The 12,573-nt window shown below is 47.4% G+C and overlaps 1 protein-coding gene across 1 annotated transcript in view; it reads right to left on the bottom strand.

Annotated features, from left to right (window-relative positions):
* Positions 1 to 1,377: 1,377 nt before the first annotated feature.
* Positions 1,378 to 12,573, bottom strand: part of SARC_03690 (hypothetical protein) — a gene marked incomplete at both ends in the record, with an annotated part of 12,355 nt that continues 1,159 nt past the window's right edge. The window contains 14 exons of the mRNA XM_014302524.1: positions 1,378 to 1,681; positions 2,299 to 2,460; positions 3,563 to 3,680; positions 4,062 to 4,775; positions 5,133 to 5,565; positions 6,566 to 6,717; positions 7,013 to 7,182; positions 7,591 to 7,708; positions 8,316 to 8,374; positions 8,718 to 9,016; positions 9,754 to 9,857; positions 10,432 to 10,563; positions 11,217 to 11,789; positions 12,188 to 12,279. Of these exons, the coding sequence (XP_014157999.1) occupies positions 1,378 to 1,681; positions 2,299 to 2,460; positions 3,563 to 3,680; positions 4,062 to 4,775; positions 5,133 to 5,565; positions 6,566 to 6,717; positions 7,013 to 7,182; positions 7,591 to 7,708; positions 8,316 to 8,374; positions 8,718 to 9,016; positions 9,754 to 9,857; positions 10,432 to 10,563; positions 11,217 to 11,789; positions 12,188 to 12,279 (3,430 nt within the window). The remainder of the gene's footprint in view (positions 1,682 to 2,298; positions 2,461 to 3,562; positions 3,681 to 4,061; positions 4,776 to 5,132; positions 5,566 to 6,565; positions 6,718 to 7,012; positions 7,183 to 7,590; positions 7,709 to 8,315; positions 8,375 to 8,717; positions 9,017 to 9,753; positions 9,858 to 10,431; positions 10,564 to 11,216; positions 11,790 to 12,187; positions 12,280 to 12,573) is intronic.

Below are 12,573 nucleotides of genomic sequence, written 5' to 3'. Positions count from 1 at the left end.
CATGGCACAATCGGAGTATAGGGAAGACATGTTCGCGCCTCCAGATGAGGAAACTATGCACCTATTGTGATAGAACACACCTCGAGGGGTCGCACCAGCGCAATCAGAGCCCTGGCTGCCATTGACCGTGTCATGTGGCTCTGGGACATGTGCATACCACACACCGCTGAGAAAAAGCCTTGACTACGACTGTGAGTTCTGACGTGTTCCTTTATAGTAGAAGAGGATGCAAGTGACATTGTGAGTGTATGATTCGACAGGTGTGCTGCTTTGCTTAAGACATTTAGCACTCCGGGTACTGCCCTTAGTATTGACGAGGACTGCCTTAACTAAAACACAGTAAAGATACCACTGAATTTCTCGACACGTAGTGTGCCGTTGTTCACTTCGAATGTTTCACGAAGTACTTCAGAGCCTTCGCATCGGCATACTTGGATGTGTACAGTTCTCAGAACGTCTTCGCGGGACAACGCTGCTTTCGATACGCCAATGCGTCGTGTGTACAGTGACTCTGGTTTTCAGCACACCACCGTCGCGTGCTGCGCCCGAGATGAGATCATGAGCAGGACAATCCAACTTCAGAGCGTGTTTTTGATACAATCACAACATTAGAAAGGTGGTGTATAGTAGCACATTGTCGAGGGTGTCTTAGCTAAAACTAGACAGTTTGCAGGTCACGCGTACTCGATGTGTATCCACTGGGAACCACAAGCCTAACCACGCTTGTCGTTTGACATCAGTACGCGCGTCTCGGTTGTATATGTGATCGTTTACAAGACTATTTCGCGTGATTTGACAGGGATAAGGCTCTTTGCACGACACCTCAAGTTCAGTGAGTATCTAGATGTAATCGCAAAACCAAACACACCTGTGCGCTTTCTTGGCTGGAATATTTCTGCACCACACTACCATTCGCTTTCATGGTGTGTGTAGTGTTTGTAGTTTTCAGTAGCACGGTGTCGAGTGTCTTAGCGGGATACAACCTTGCAAGCAGTGCAAGTGCAGGGTATAGCTGCGCCGGTCTGTGAGCAGCTTGGCCTTGTAGGAGACTGATGAAGTATCTGTAGGTACACAGTATGTAGTTAGGAAAAATATGATAGGATTACCATTTATGTGTCTAGAGGTTGGCAGAACATTATTTTAATGTGACAAACCTAATACCTGTAGGTACACAGTAATATACATATACATACACACACACACACTCACTCACTCACTCACTCACATACATACATATATATATATATATATATATATATATGTATATATATATATATATATTTATACATATACATATACACACATACATACATACATACATACATACATACATATATATATATATAAATATATATCTCACATATATATCTCACATACATGTATGCACGGGGGTACAATGCAAAGAAGCTATCCACCCCAGCCTTTGCGATCTTTGTGGGTCGATTCTCCGGTCCTAGCACCCGGTGCAGTAGGGCAGCGTACAACATGGTTGCCGCATTGCGCACATGCCACCTGTCACTGGCAAAGCACTGTATGGCTAAGATCAGCAGTTGTTCGAAGTGGTCCTTGAGGCGAGCGCCGACCACGGCGTCTCGGCACAGACTACGCAGGATGTTCAGCGCGTGAACTTGGGGCAGAGTGGGTGTCGATGACGAGGTTGCTTCTTCTGCTGGACTGGTATCTGTGAATGGATGAGTATGTTCACAAACGACGTGTCAGAAGATACATCGCGCGAGCCGTTCGCTTTGAGTCGAGTCTCAGTAGGGCTTCTGATGTGCATTCGGTTAAGAAATGTTGGGCTAGAACTACACATATTCAGCGTGCGCACGTGATACAATGTGTGTGTTGATGACGAAGCGAATCGTCAATGCTGACGTAGTAGCTGCGAGTAAAAGCCTTGCAGCTCGACAATTTTAGGGTAAAAGCCAAGTTGAAGTGGGTCTTGGATAGATAGTGTACAATTCATACTAAAACAATTATCAGAGAATATGCCATACCGCTGGAAATCATTGTAGCCAGAGCAAAAGATCGAGGTAAAACCACGTTAACGTAGGCCTTAAATAACCATACAACCTGCATACACAGCACTTGTCATTGACATGAAGGAACTTTAGTCAAAGCAACAAGCTTGGGTAAAACCACGTTAACGTAGGTCGTAGATAACCCTACACCCTGGCATACACAGCAATTGTCATTAATATGAATGAACTTTCGTCAATTGGTTAAAACCACGTAGAAGTAGGCCATGTACGATTATGGACGGTTCGTATTCAGTAACTACCTACGAACACAGCATACCCTCGGATCGCATTGTCGCCAGCGCAACAAGCTTGGGTAGAACCACGTTGAAGTAGGTCTTGGACGGATCATGTATGATGAGGGTCATGATCACTGCCGGTAGTCCTGCGCTACGGCGCGTGTTTGAGGAATCTGAGGCGATGGCGTTGAATACGCGTTCACCTGACAACGAAAGGTAGTGCCATATGCGAACGGATTTGAGCACGAATATATATACGTCGTACGATATACTGCGAAGTTGGTGAACTGTGAGTTTACGATTTAAAATGCCAGATGAGCTATTACTACTAGGACTAGTACTACTAGCAATTTCCTGCGTTACTGCTACAAGTACAAAAGCATGATGTATGTGATGCACGATAGACTGGTATGAGTACTGCCTATCATGTACCATGAAGTAAGTAAAGAACGGATATACAGGGTGTAATACTTTCTGGCCCAGTATGAATATGTGTTAACTATATCGGAGGCCGGACGGTTCGCTATAAGGCGGACATACACATTGTGACGTACTGCGGAACTGTCATCAGTACGAGTTTGTAGTTTTTGAAGTATGTGGAACTGTATGAATTTTCAATAGCTAACATTTACCTGCGGACTTCTTATATAGATAGTGTTCGCTGGAGATTGCCGAGGATGAGTATGGACTCTGTTTCCCTTCGTGCTATATAGCTCAGGCGCTACCCTTACTACAACATGCCCCATTCGAACACAGACAGGGCATGATCCACTTGAGCTATGCACAGCTACTGTTCCCAATACAAATCTGTGGGTGTAATGTACCCCTAACCCCGTCCTTATTTCGATGCAAATACATGATTCGAAACCGTGACAACCACAGATTCAAGCTGATGTGGTCAAAAGGACGTTAGTGGTAAGTACCTACACACATCTACATACAATACTATACCACACTTGTGCGGCAGTTGTCGCAGCCCACTGGCAGTGGCTAACCTGTCCCAAAACAATTCACAGGTGGACTCAAACGCAGGACGAGCAAATAGAACGAATATGTGATACGAGTTGTTTAGAACACATACATATACATACATACATATACATACATATACATACATACATACACATACATATACATACATACATACACATACATATACATACATACATACACATACATATACATACATACATACACATACATATACATACATACATACACATACATATACACATGTAAGTAGGTACACCGGCGCACGTACTAGTCAGCTGAATAGGTATATACAGTGTCAATACAGCACCATACCCCACTCGTGCGGCAGTTGTCGCAGTCCATTGTCGGTGGCTGACCAACACAATTCACAGATGGCCTCAAACCCGGGACGTGCTTGTTCGAAGGCACCCACGTGCACAGTGCTCACCAACTGGATGTAGGTGCAAACACAAGTGTGTTAGGTTCATGACAGGAGATTCCGAACAATACTCAGATTTGCATCTGAGCGCCAATCATCGATGCAGAGCTGAATGCAGGTTTTTAAACACGTCTGTTCGTTATGTGTGTGGCCAAATTGTTAGCCCTTGGCAAAGGGAGAATATTGCAGATAGCCGGTAGAATACAGACGCGCGCATAGTACTGGTCGCTAGGCAGGCTCAGGCGCTATTGCGACACAGCTTGCGGAAAGTTGGTAAGGTTGTACCCCAGCCTTCAAGCATAAACCGATGAAGACACACGCCGAAAGATGGTGCGTAGCACAGAACAAGACCTTATTCACAGCACACACTCATACACGCTCATCCACAGTCACCTGATCAATGAAGGACTTCCCCAGCTCTGCGATCATGTCAACGGAAATCAGTGCGTTCGCACTCGCAGCGCCGGTCTGGCCCTTGTTCTCGGCACCCACGCCAGTAACGGGCGCTACAGTCGAGGTGAGGCATTTCACCAACTGACTCACACTCTGTACCGTCAGCCAACTGCACACCAGCACCATTTTGTGCAGCGGTCCTTGCACCTGCACCTGTTGTGGATCTGGACTGGTCACAGGGGTATGCGTGCTTTCCCCCTCTTTTTCATGACCCTCTGTACTATCCGGTGCACCCTTCTCGGCACTCAAAGGTACCGAACTGTTCCTATCCGACAGCCGGATCACTCGGTCGTAGGCCGCGAGCACTTCAGACGGAAGATTGCCCTCCGGCGACTCATTCCGCACAACTGGCGCCACCAGAGTGACCAACTCCAAACCAATCCGCACGCTCTCACGCAGAACCACTCTCCACTCCTCTAATAAGTCCTCATCTGCGCCTTCTCCTTCTGAGTGCTTTCCGAGGGTGAGATTATCTGTATAGCTATCATGTGTGTGTGCATGGGCGGCGGTATGTGTAGCGAGCTTCGGTTGTGCGGAGAGGCCTGCGAGTGCCTTCCAGCTGGTGTCAAGCAGCACATACCGCAGAGCATTGACTGTGGCGTAGATGGGAGCGGAATGGGCCGCCAGTAGCAGACTCTGTCTGGCTATCTCCACCTGTGTTCGGTATTTATAGGTTGAGCTTGCCGTTAGTTTTGAACTGTAGAGTTGTAAAATAGAGCATCCAGAATGTGGAGGTAAAACACTTGCAACGTACGTATTGTACTCTCATAACCAGAGAGAAACGATACCTATCTACATCCAAAATCTACTCTTACGTTCACAACCATGCCCCAAAACAACACACAACACAAGCAATACAAGCAATGGCCTCATAAATGTTAAGACTTTTCTCAGGCACTTTTGCACACAGAATGGGTATGACACACAACCCTAGCAATAAAAGCAATGGCCTCATAAATTCAGTTAAGAATCTTCCCAGGCACTTTTGTACACAGAATGGGCCTGACGTACCTCGCTGTATAGTCTCGCGAGTACCTGTCTCACAAAACTCAACCGCGACCACAAGCACGAACGTTCCCAATCCATCTCGGCAACCCGCGCACTAGAGATACCAGAGAACACAGTCTCCTCTCGTCCCGGTTTGTCCGTACCGTTATCTGTTCCTGTATGGTACTTGCCCAGGTAGATCGTCGCCACCAGTGCTTCAGTTATGGCCTCTATTTCACACCCACAGGCAAACCCTCTCTCTGCGTATAGGACCGCCAGGCGTGTCAGTATCGCCCCGGCCTCGCCTTCAATGGCGCGCGGACTACGCAGCAGCACAGCGCCTTCTGCCAGAATGGCACGCACGCGCACGCACAGAGTGTGTTGTTCGGATGTGTGTCTGATACTCTCCGGGGGGGGGTGTGGCAATCCTAAGGAATGATGGTAGTAGACTGTGGGTCTGAGGTCGGAACGTATGCACAGAGAACGTTTTGTTTGCACGGAGTTGCAATGTCTTGCAGTGAGTGTACAGCAATCGTATACACAACGCAGAGGTTATTAGATACGTGAGCATCAACCATGGAAGGAGCTAGATATGTATCCGTAACAACAGAGTGTTGTTCATATGTAGTTTTGTGAACTCCCCGTGTGCTCACAGCAATCCTAAACAAAATGCAAAAGGTCAGTCAGTGAGTTATCGCATTGGACGGAAGGGGACAGGTCAGTACGATGCACCCAGTGTGCGTTGCTCGGGTGTGAATGATATGACCTCCGGTATGTGTACAGTGTTCCTAAGCCTATGCGGAGGGTAGCCGGTGAGAGTTCGCGGACATTCAGTACCACCTGACCTTGACCGTGGCACTGGAAAACACAAGGAGGCTGTAGCGTATGAGACGCCTGGAAGGAACTATCAGAGAGAAAAAGGACCACCGCTGCACACGTGTCCCATATTGTCAGAGAACACGCTGCGAGGAAGCGTTCAGATTCGTGAGCATGTTTTGTGCTCGCTGATGGTGGCCCATGACGGGCTCATCCACATAAGGCCACAGGTACGCGCGTATACCGCATACATCCATGATCTAATACGACATAGTATTGCGATACCCCGTCCTCTCTAGTAGTCAACTGACTCAACTCCCAGATCTTCCACTTTTACGGGCAGAAAAGAACACCAGGGGCAGCGTGCAATAGAACAACCAGCAAACCAATACAGTCACACAAGCAGCTACGGCAACACAAGTGATGTCACTGCGGGGACACGTACAGCTTTGCCAACATGATGTATGCGCGCTGACGGTGGCCCTCTAAGGGATGCTGCTCACGACAAACACTTGCGCACCCTCACGATGCAACACCTCACAGCATATGCACGGGAGGTGACGGGTGACGGTACGAACATAACGATAATACAGTCACACACGCAGCGAGGACAGGGCAGGCACTTCTAACACACCACATACTGGGAGGAAGCGTGCAGCTTTGCCAACATGTTGTAGGCACGCTGGCGGTGGCCCTCTAAGGGATCCTGCAGACAGGGCATCAGCCGCTCACGCGCATGCGCGCACCATTCTTCGTCTAGTACGGCATAGTATGCTCGCACGCGGGGTTGATCCTGTGTGCGTTTGTCCATAATTCAATGTGCGTTGTAGGATAAGCGTTAGGTATGAGAAGTGTGTGTTGTGTGTCAAGTATCAGGAGTGTGATATTTGCGAAAGGCGTGCTTCGTGGAGTGAGTGTGTGCTGTATTGTTGCATATTCCTGGACCTCAATTGGACGACCATCACCCGACTAGAGACACCCGAAGACTCAGCACCACCACAACACACATACACAAATATTAACTAGTTCAAATAATAGCAATAACAACGGTCCCATACGAGCTACATAAGGCGGCACAGTGATGTTACCTCTTCGGCTTCTGGTCGTGGTTGTTGGTCTTTATTTGCTGCTGTCTCCGGCTTATTCCTGGCTAACTTCTCTGCCTTATTGGCATGTTTGCGCTTGCTCTTCTGCTTGGGTTTGTTTTCATCGAGTTCTACTAGTTCGCTGTCCATCAGCCCTTCCAACAGACCCAGCACTGATATGGTCGGAGATGTGAAGCTGTGATGAGGTGCAACATAAACAAAAGTGGTGGTGCATATACTCAAACATATACAAACATATAGCATTATTTACGACGTCGCCAGACCGCCGAGGACGCCCTTGCTTGCAAAGAAAAGGAGATAGAACGCTCGTGCGTAGAGATGTCTAAGGAGCGAAAGCTGGATAAAGACACTGTCACTTGTCCTATAGACGCCACACCGTCACAACTGATCGTGAGGCTGGGCGACTGCTGGTCCACCCATATGTGCAGTGAGATTGTCCCGTCCCTGAATGGCCGTATCGTATAGCATCTACACTCACATCATCTAGTCGTATATTGGCCGTTTGGAGGTGTAATAGATCGCATTTTGATCTGTGCTTGTGTTGGTTGAGTTGGACTAACCTGTGCTGGTGTGACCGAACGGGCCGGCTACCACGGGATAGAGGGCCTCCGCAAGGTACTTCATCAGCCACATCAGAAGTGCTTGCATATCTTCGTCGGAATGCTCACTGAAGTAGATCTGCGAACAAGAAAAACACGAAGCCATGAGCATAAAGGAAAAGATATATGTGAGAAATATGCAGTTAAAGTGATTTCGGGTACGGCTCAAGCTATGAAGGAAGTCCAAGAAAGAAGCTAAGTATGATAGTGTTGGCTACATCTGTGCACTCTATGCGACGAAAGTTTAGCTACAACGAACATATACTCATACTGTCTGAGACAAGCTATGTTGGGCTTTGTATAATTTCTATGCCGTCGCAGCGGCTGTCAAGACTACTACACATCAGCGCTTCCAATAGTACGTATGGAATATTATCTGCCTACCTTCAATTCATATAATGTAGGCTTCATCTGTGTACTCTAAGCGACGTAAGTGTAGCCAAAAAAAACCCCCAATATACGCTCAGTGTCTGAGACGAACATCAGCTCAGCTCTGAGCCACGGCCATTGTCCCATAGCACATCCAACTATGACGTATGCCGCCACAGCACTGGAGATGGTATGGACTATTATTAATACACCTAATGTACGCCTCGCAGGTACACTGTGACCAACACGCATACCCGTGTGAGTATATAATTGAACACTCCATACACAGACACAGATGCCACGCCAGATATACGCACCTTGGCTGGTTCGGATCGACGTTGCCGACCCTCAGTAGCTACACTGACAGCCTTTGATGCTGTAGGTGATGTGTGTGGCAAGGGGTTCGAATGGGCTGGTTGAGATTTATTGTACAGCGTCATGTGATTTTTCGGTTGGGATCTGTTGCGCAACGTACATGTGATACTCCTCTACCCTTCACATACCCAATTGCCCATTTTTAGTCCCATTTAATCAAAGACCCAGTTTTAGTCCCGATATATCAATGACCTAGTTTTAGTCCCGTTCAATGAATTGCCCAGTTTTAGCCCAGTTGAATTTCCAACGTCTGCAACTGCTCAGTGAGCACATATAGTAAACCTTTACCCCAGCAACCCTGACACCATAAGCCCATAACACCCAACCTCAAACGCGTCACGTACCCGAATGCTTAGCTTTTGCCTTTTGTTTCTGCAACGCCTGTGATTTCGCTCTAAGCACAGCACAGTAAGCGGTTCGCAGACGCTTCGTGACCTTGGCCATGGCCTCACAGATGAGCACCCTCGCCTTAGAGTGCGGCACGTTCAAGCTGTGGATCAGGAACAGTCGCACATGTCCCATTTCGTGAGAGGTCAGGACTTCCGAACCTCGGGGATTGTCGGCGATCAGATTGAAGGCCAGGATGCGCAGATACACGTCGTGTGCGCACAAGCAGTCGCGCACGACGCTGTTGAAGGTGTCTCTGCAGTGGTGTGCAATTGAGAGGCAGATGAGTCTGTATGAAGTAGCCAGTGCTGAGACAAAGGGAATAAGGCATGTTCGACTAGTTTGACTATAGTCTCACTAAAGGGCATGTTCGACTAGTTCGACTATAGTTTCTCTAAAGGGCATGTTGGACTAGTTCGACTGAAGTCTCTCTAAAGGGCATGTTCGACTAGTTGACTTTAGTCTCTCTAATGTGAATGCCTCTGAACTGCAGGCGAAGATGTGCTGCTGCACGCTGTGTGCAGAGTGGAAATCACTTAGGACTCCACTGGAAGTATGTCTAAGGCTGTGTATGATCGGAAGATACATGAGCGCAAGGGTTGTGGGTGCCGATTCAGGAGACATAAAGTGTATACCCGCTGTAGGATTTTCACTTGATCGTGTGATAAGATGTCGATAGTCATGTGTGGCCGAGATTCACGTGGTGTGTACACAGAGAGTCGGGGTTGACGATGTTGAACATGTCGCTGAAGTGGTACGTTATTAAAGGTAGGTGAGTGAGTAGGCATGGGATAACAGTATACAATCTTCTTAAGTAAGCTAGATCGGAACCGAAGCATCCAATGAGGTCATGCAGATACAATGTAGCCCATTTCGGCGTTATATATGTATGGTCAATCGAGCAATCCTGTAACATCAAACTCGCCACAAAACACTGACAAATGATGGCCTTTTCGATCACTTGTACTTGGCAACGAAAATCTTTTCGATTACCTATATTTGGCAAAGAAAATTGTCATTGGCGAATACTCATCCTCAGACCGCCGGCAACTGAGCAACTCCGAACCACTCGTATGTTCGCGCTGTGGGACTACATCCTGAAAGTGGAATTGGCCCGATTCGGACGTTGGATTTGAAAATGTTAGAAGGTGATGGACTGTTGTGTATGTAGGGTCATGTTAGAAGATGATGGACTGTTGTGTATGTAGGGTCATGTTAGATGTGTATGTATGGTCGTGTTAGAAGATGATGGACTGTTGTGTATGTAGGGCCATGTTAGATGTGTATGTAGAGTCATGTTAGAAGGTGATGGACTGATGTGTATATAGGGTCTATCAGAAAACCCACACTCATTACATGCACTTCAAACTTGTCGAGAATTCCAAAGTTCCTATGGAATATATAAACGCGACAACAAAAACGCACGACAATGTGCAGGCAGATAGCGTACGTTGATCTGACAACGTGCATGTGATCTATCTTTCATAGATGTTGATACCCGTCGAGTCAACACAACACCAAAGAATTCAACACACAAAGTGCCAGAACAAGAGCAGGCGCGACAACAGAAACTAACCCCCCTCCCTTCCAAAAAAAAACAAAAAACAAAATCTCATTGTCACTTCGGGTATACGATGGTCACTCCAAATACCAGCACACACTTAACGCTACCTGTGAAGCCGATGTACCGAACAGATCGAGGCTGTGGTACAGAGACTGCTTCAGCCCATACTGCAGGGCTAAGAGGATTGCCTGTGCGTGCAGTGTGCATGCGCGACCGCGTGCCTTCACACTATTCTGAGACTGCAGGGGTAAGGAATGTCATCACGGATAAAGATGAGCCAATCACGGAATGAAAGCCGGAAGAAATGGTCATGACCGAGACACGTTCAAATCTTTCAGGTTCAGAAACTGTCACTGTTTCAAATTAGTTGACATTGTGCTAGATGCTCGGTAGATGGCTTTTGGGTTCTGAGCTGTAAAACAGGCGCCGGTGAGACAAACACAAACTCTCACCTCACCTGTACACTCAGCCTTTGTAAGAGGGACAGGGAAGCGCACGCTTCTGAGTGTCACATGCACAATCACAGTAATAATGCAGAAGCCTGTATCACTGATAAAATATACCCATATTACTAAACGAAATCCTACACCACCTGCAGCTTCAGATCCCCGAATAGCCACCACTGCTTTCACAGAAGCGAAGTAGCACAGAAAGAATAATTCTGCAAACAAACACGATAGCACACACTACCTGTACAACAAGCACGATATCACACACTACCTGTACAACAAGCACGATATCACCCACTACCTGTACACTCCGATCCCCTAACAATGACAGGTAGCCCTCATAACTAAGCGCCGCATTCACACTCTCACACAGCCCGCAGTAGCACACACCAACACACAACACACACCCTTGTCAGAAAGACGCAATCAATTGCACACCCTACCTGCACACACAGCTCTCGTAACAGAGACAGGTAGCCCGCACTCCCAAGTGCTGCATGCACACTCTCGCACAGCAATGCGGTCGTGAATGTCAGATCATACGACCCGTCTGCCGTACACTCTCCTGGTCCGTCGCTGTGTGAATCGCCCGATGCCATAGGAGTCACCATAATGCATACCAGAAGTCTGAGAGCCTCTTCCACGCACTGCACACTCTTCACCTCCCGTGAGGGGTTGTATATCGTCGTACTTTGTGTCGTATTTTGTGTCGTATCTCCGGGTGTGTCTCCGGGTGTGTGTACGGTCTGTTGTGCGTGCGCTGGTACATCTGCAAGATCCTGTGTCTGTTCAGAATCATTAGCTTGTATAGACTCGTGCGTCCGGATCCAACACAGTATCACCTGTACAGACTCAGACACGTCTCTGGCGAACGCTGTCGGTGGATGTACCCGCATAGCCTGGGCCGCCTGTTGGCATAGCAACGGAAGGTGCACACGCACATCGTAGGCGGGCGATTTGAGGTCCTCATTCGCACGGCACAGTGGCAGCACGCGACGTACTAGCGTCCATTTCGTCTGCGAATTAACAAAACAAAAGGAACTAATAAGGTGTATTTCTTTGCGATGGAATGTACACAAGCCCCCTACACAAAAAAAGGTATATGCATAGTGCTCCCGTACACAAACAAAAGTATACGCATAGGGCTCCCGTACACAAACAAAAGTATATGCATAAGGCTCCCCTACACAACCAAGAGTATACGCATACGACTCTTAATGTCCCACTATGGTAGCGAACTCTGAGTTGGCTATGCCACATATGTATCTCAGCTATAGTAACGCATATAAATTTACTGAAGGAACAGTTTGGTAGCCCTTTTTAACCCATGAAATCTTCGTCGCCATTCATACTAACAGACCCCATACTTACAGTTGACTAGTAGGACTTGTGGCGCAGTATGAGAGACACTTACCATCCGGTAGGAATCAGGGTCCACAAGCGCAGCCATGATGCCCTTCAACAGAGTGTTATTATAGATCTCAGAAGCAGCCAGAGAGTCATCAGCTACGTGTGAGTGAAACGAAGATGAAGTGACATATAACAAACTAACTGCCATCTGTAGATATTTTACCCACGTAATGCGTGAGCGGCTGTGAAGCTAGCTGTTGATGTGCATGCTAATCGATGTGGTCCATTTCATCAGTTTCGTATATGTGTGTGAATAATTGTTTGATACTATTACTAACGAAGCTATTGCATGCTGGTGTGGATGTAAAGTGGGTGAAGCACGTGGCGAGAAATTCAAGAGATGCGATCCATACGTGCACAGTTGATGTAAAAATGACAGAAGAATATATA

This window comes from Sphaeroforma arctica (assembly GCF_001186125.1).
Source record: "Sphaeroforma arctica JP610 unplaced genomic scaffold supercont1.193, whole genome shotgun sequence".
Taxonomy (NCBI): domain Eukaryota; class Ichthyosporea; order Ichthyophonida; genus Sphaeroforma; species Sphaeroforma arctica.
This window is presented reverse-complemented; position numbering and strand designations above follow the sequence as displayed.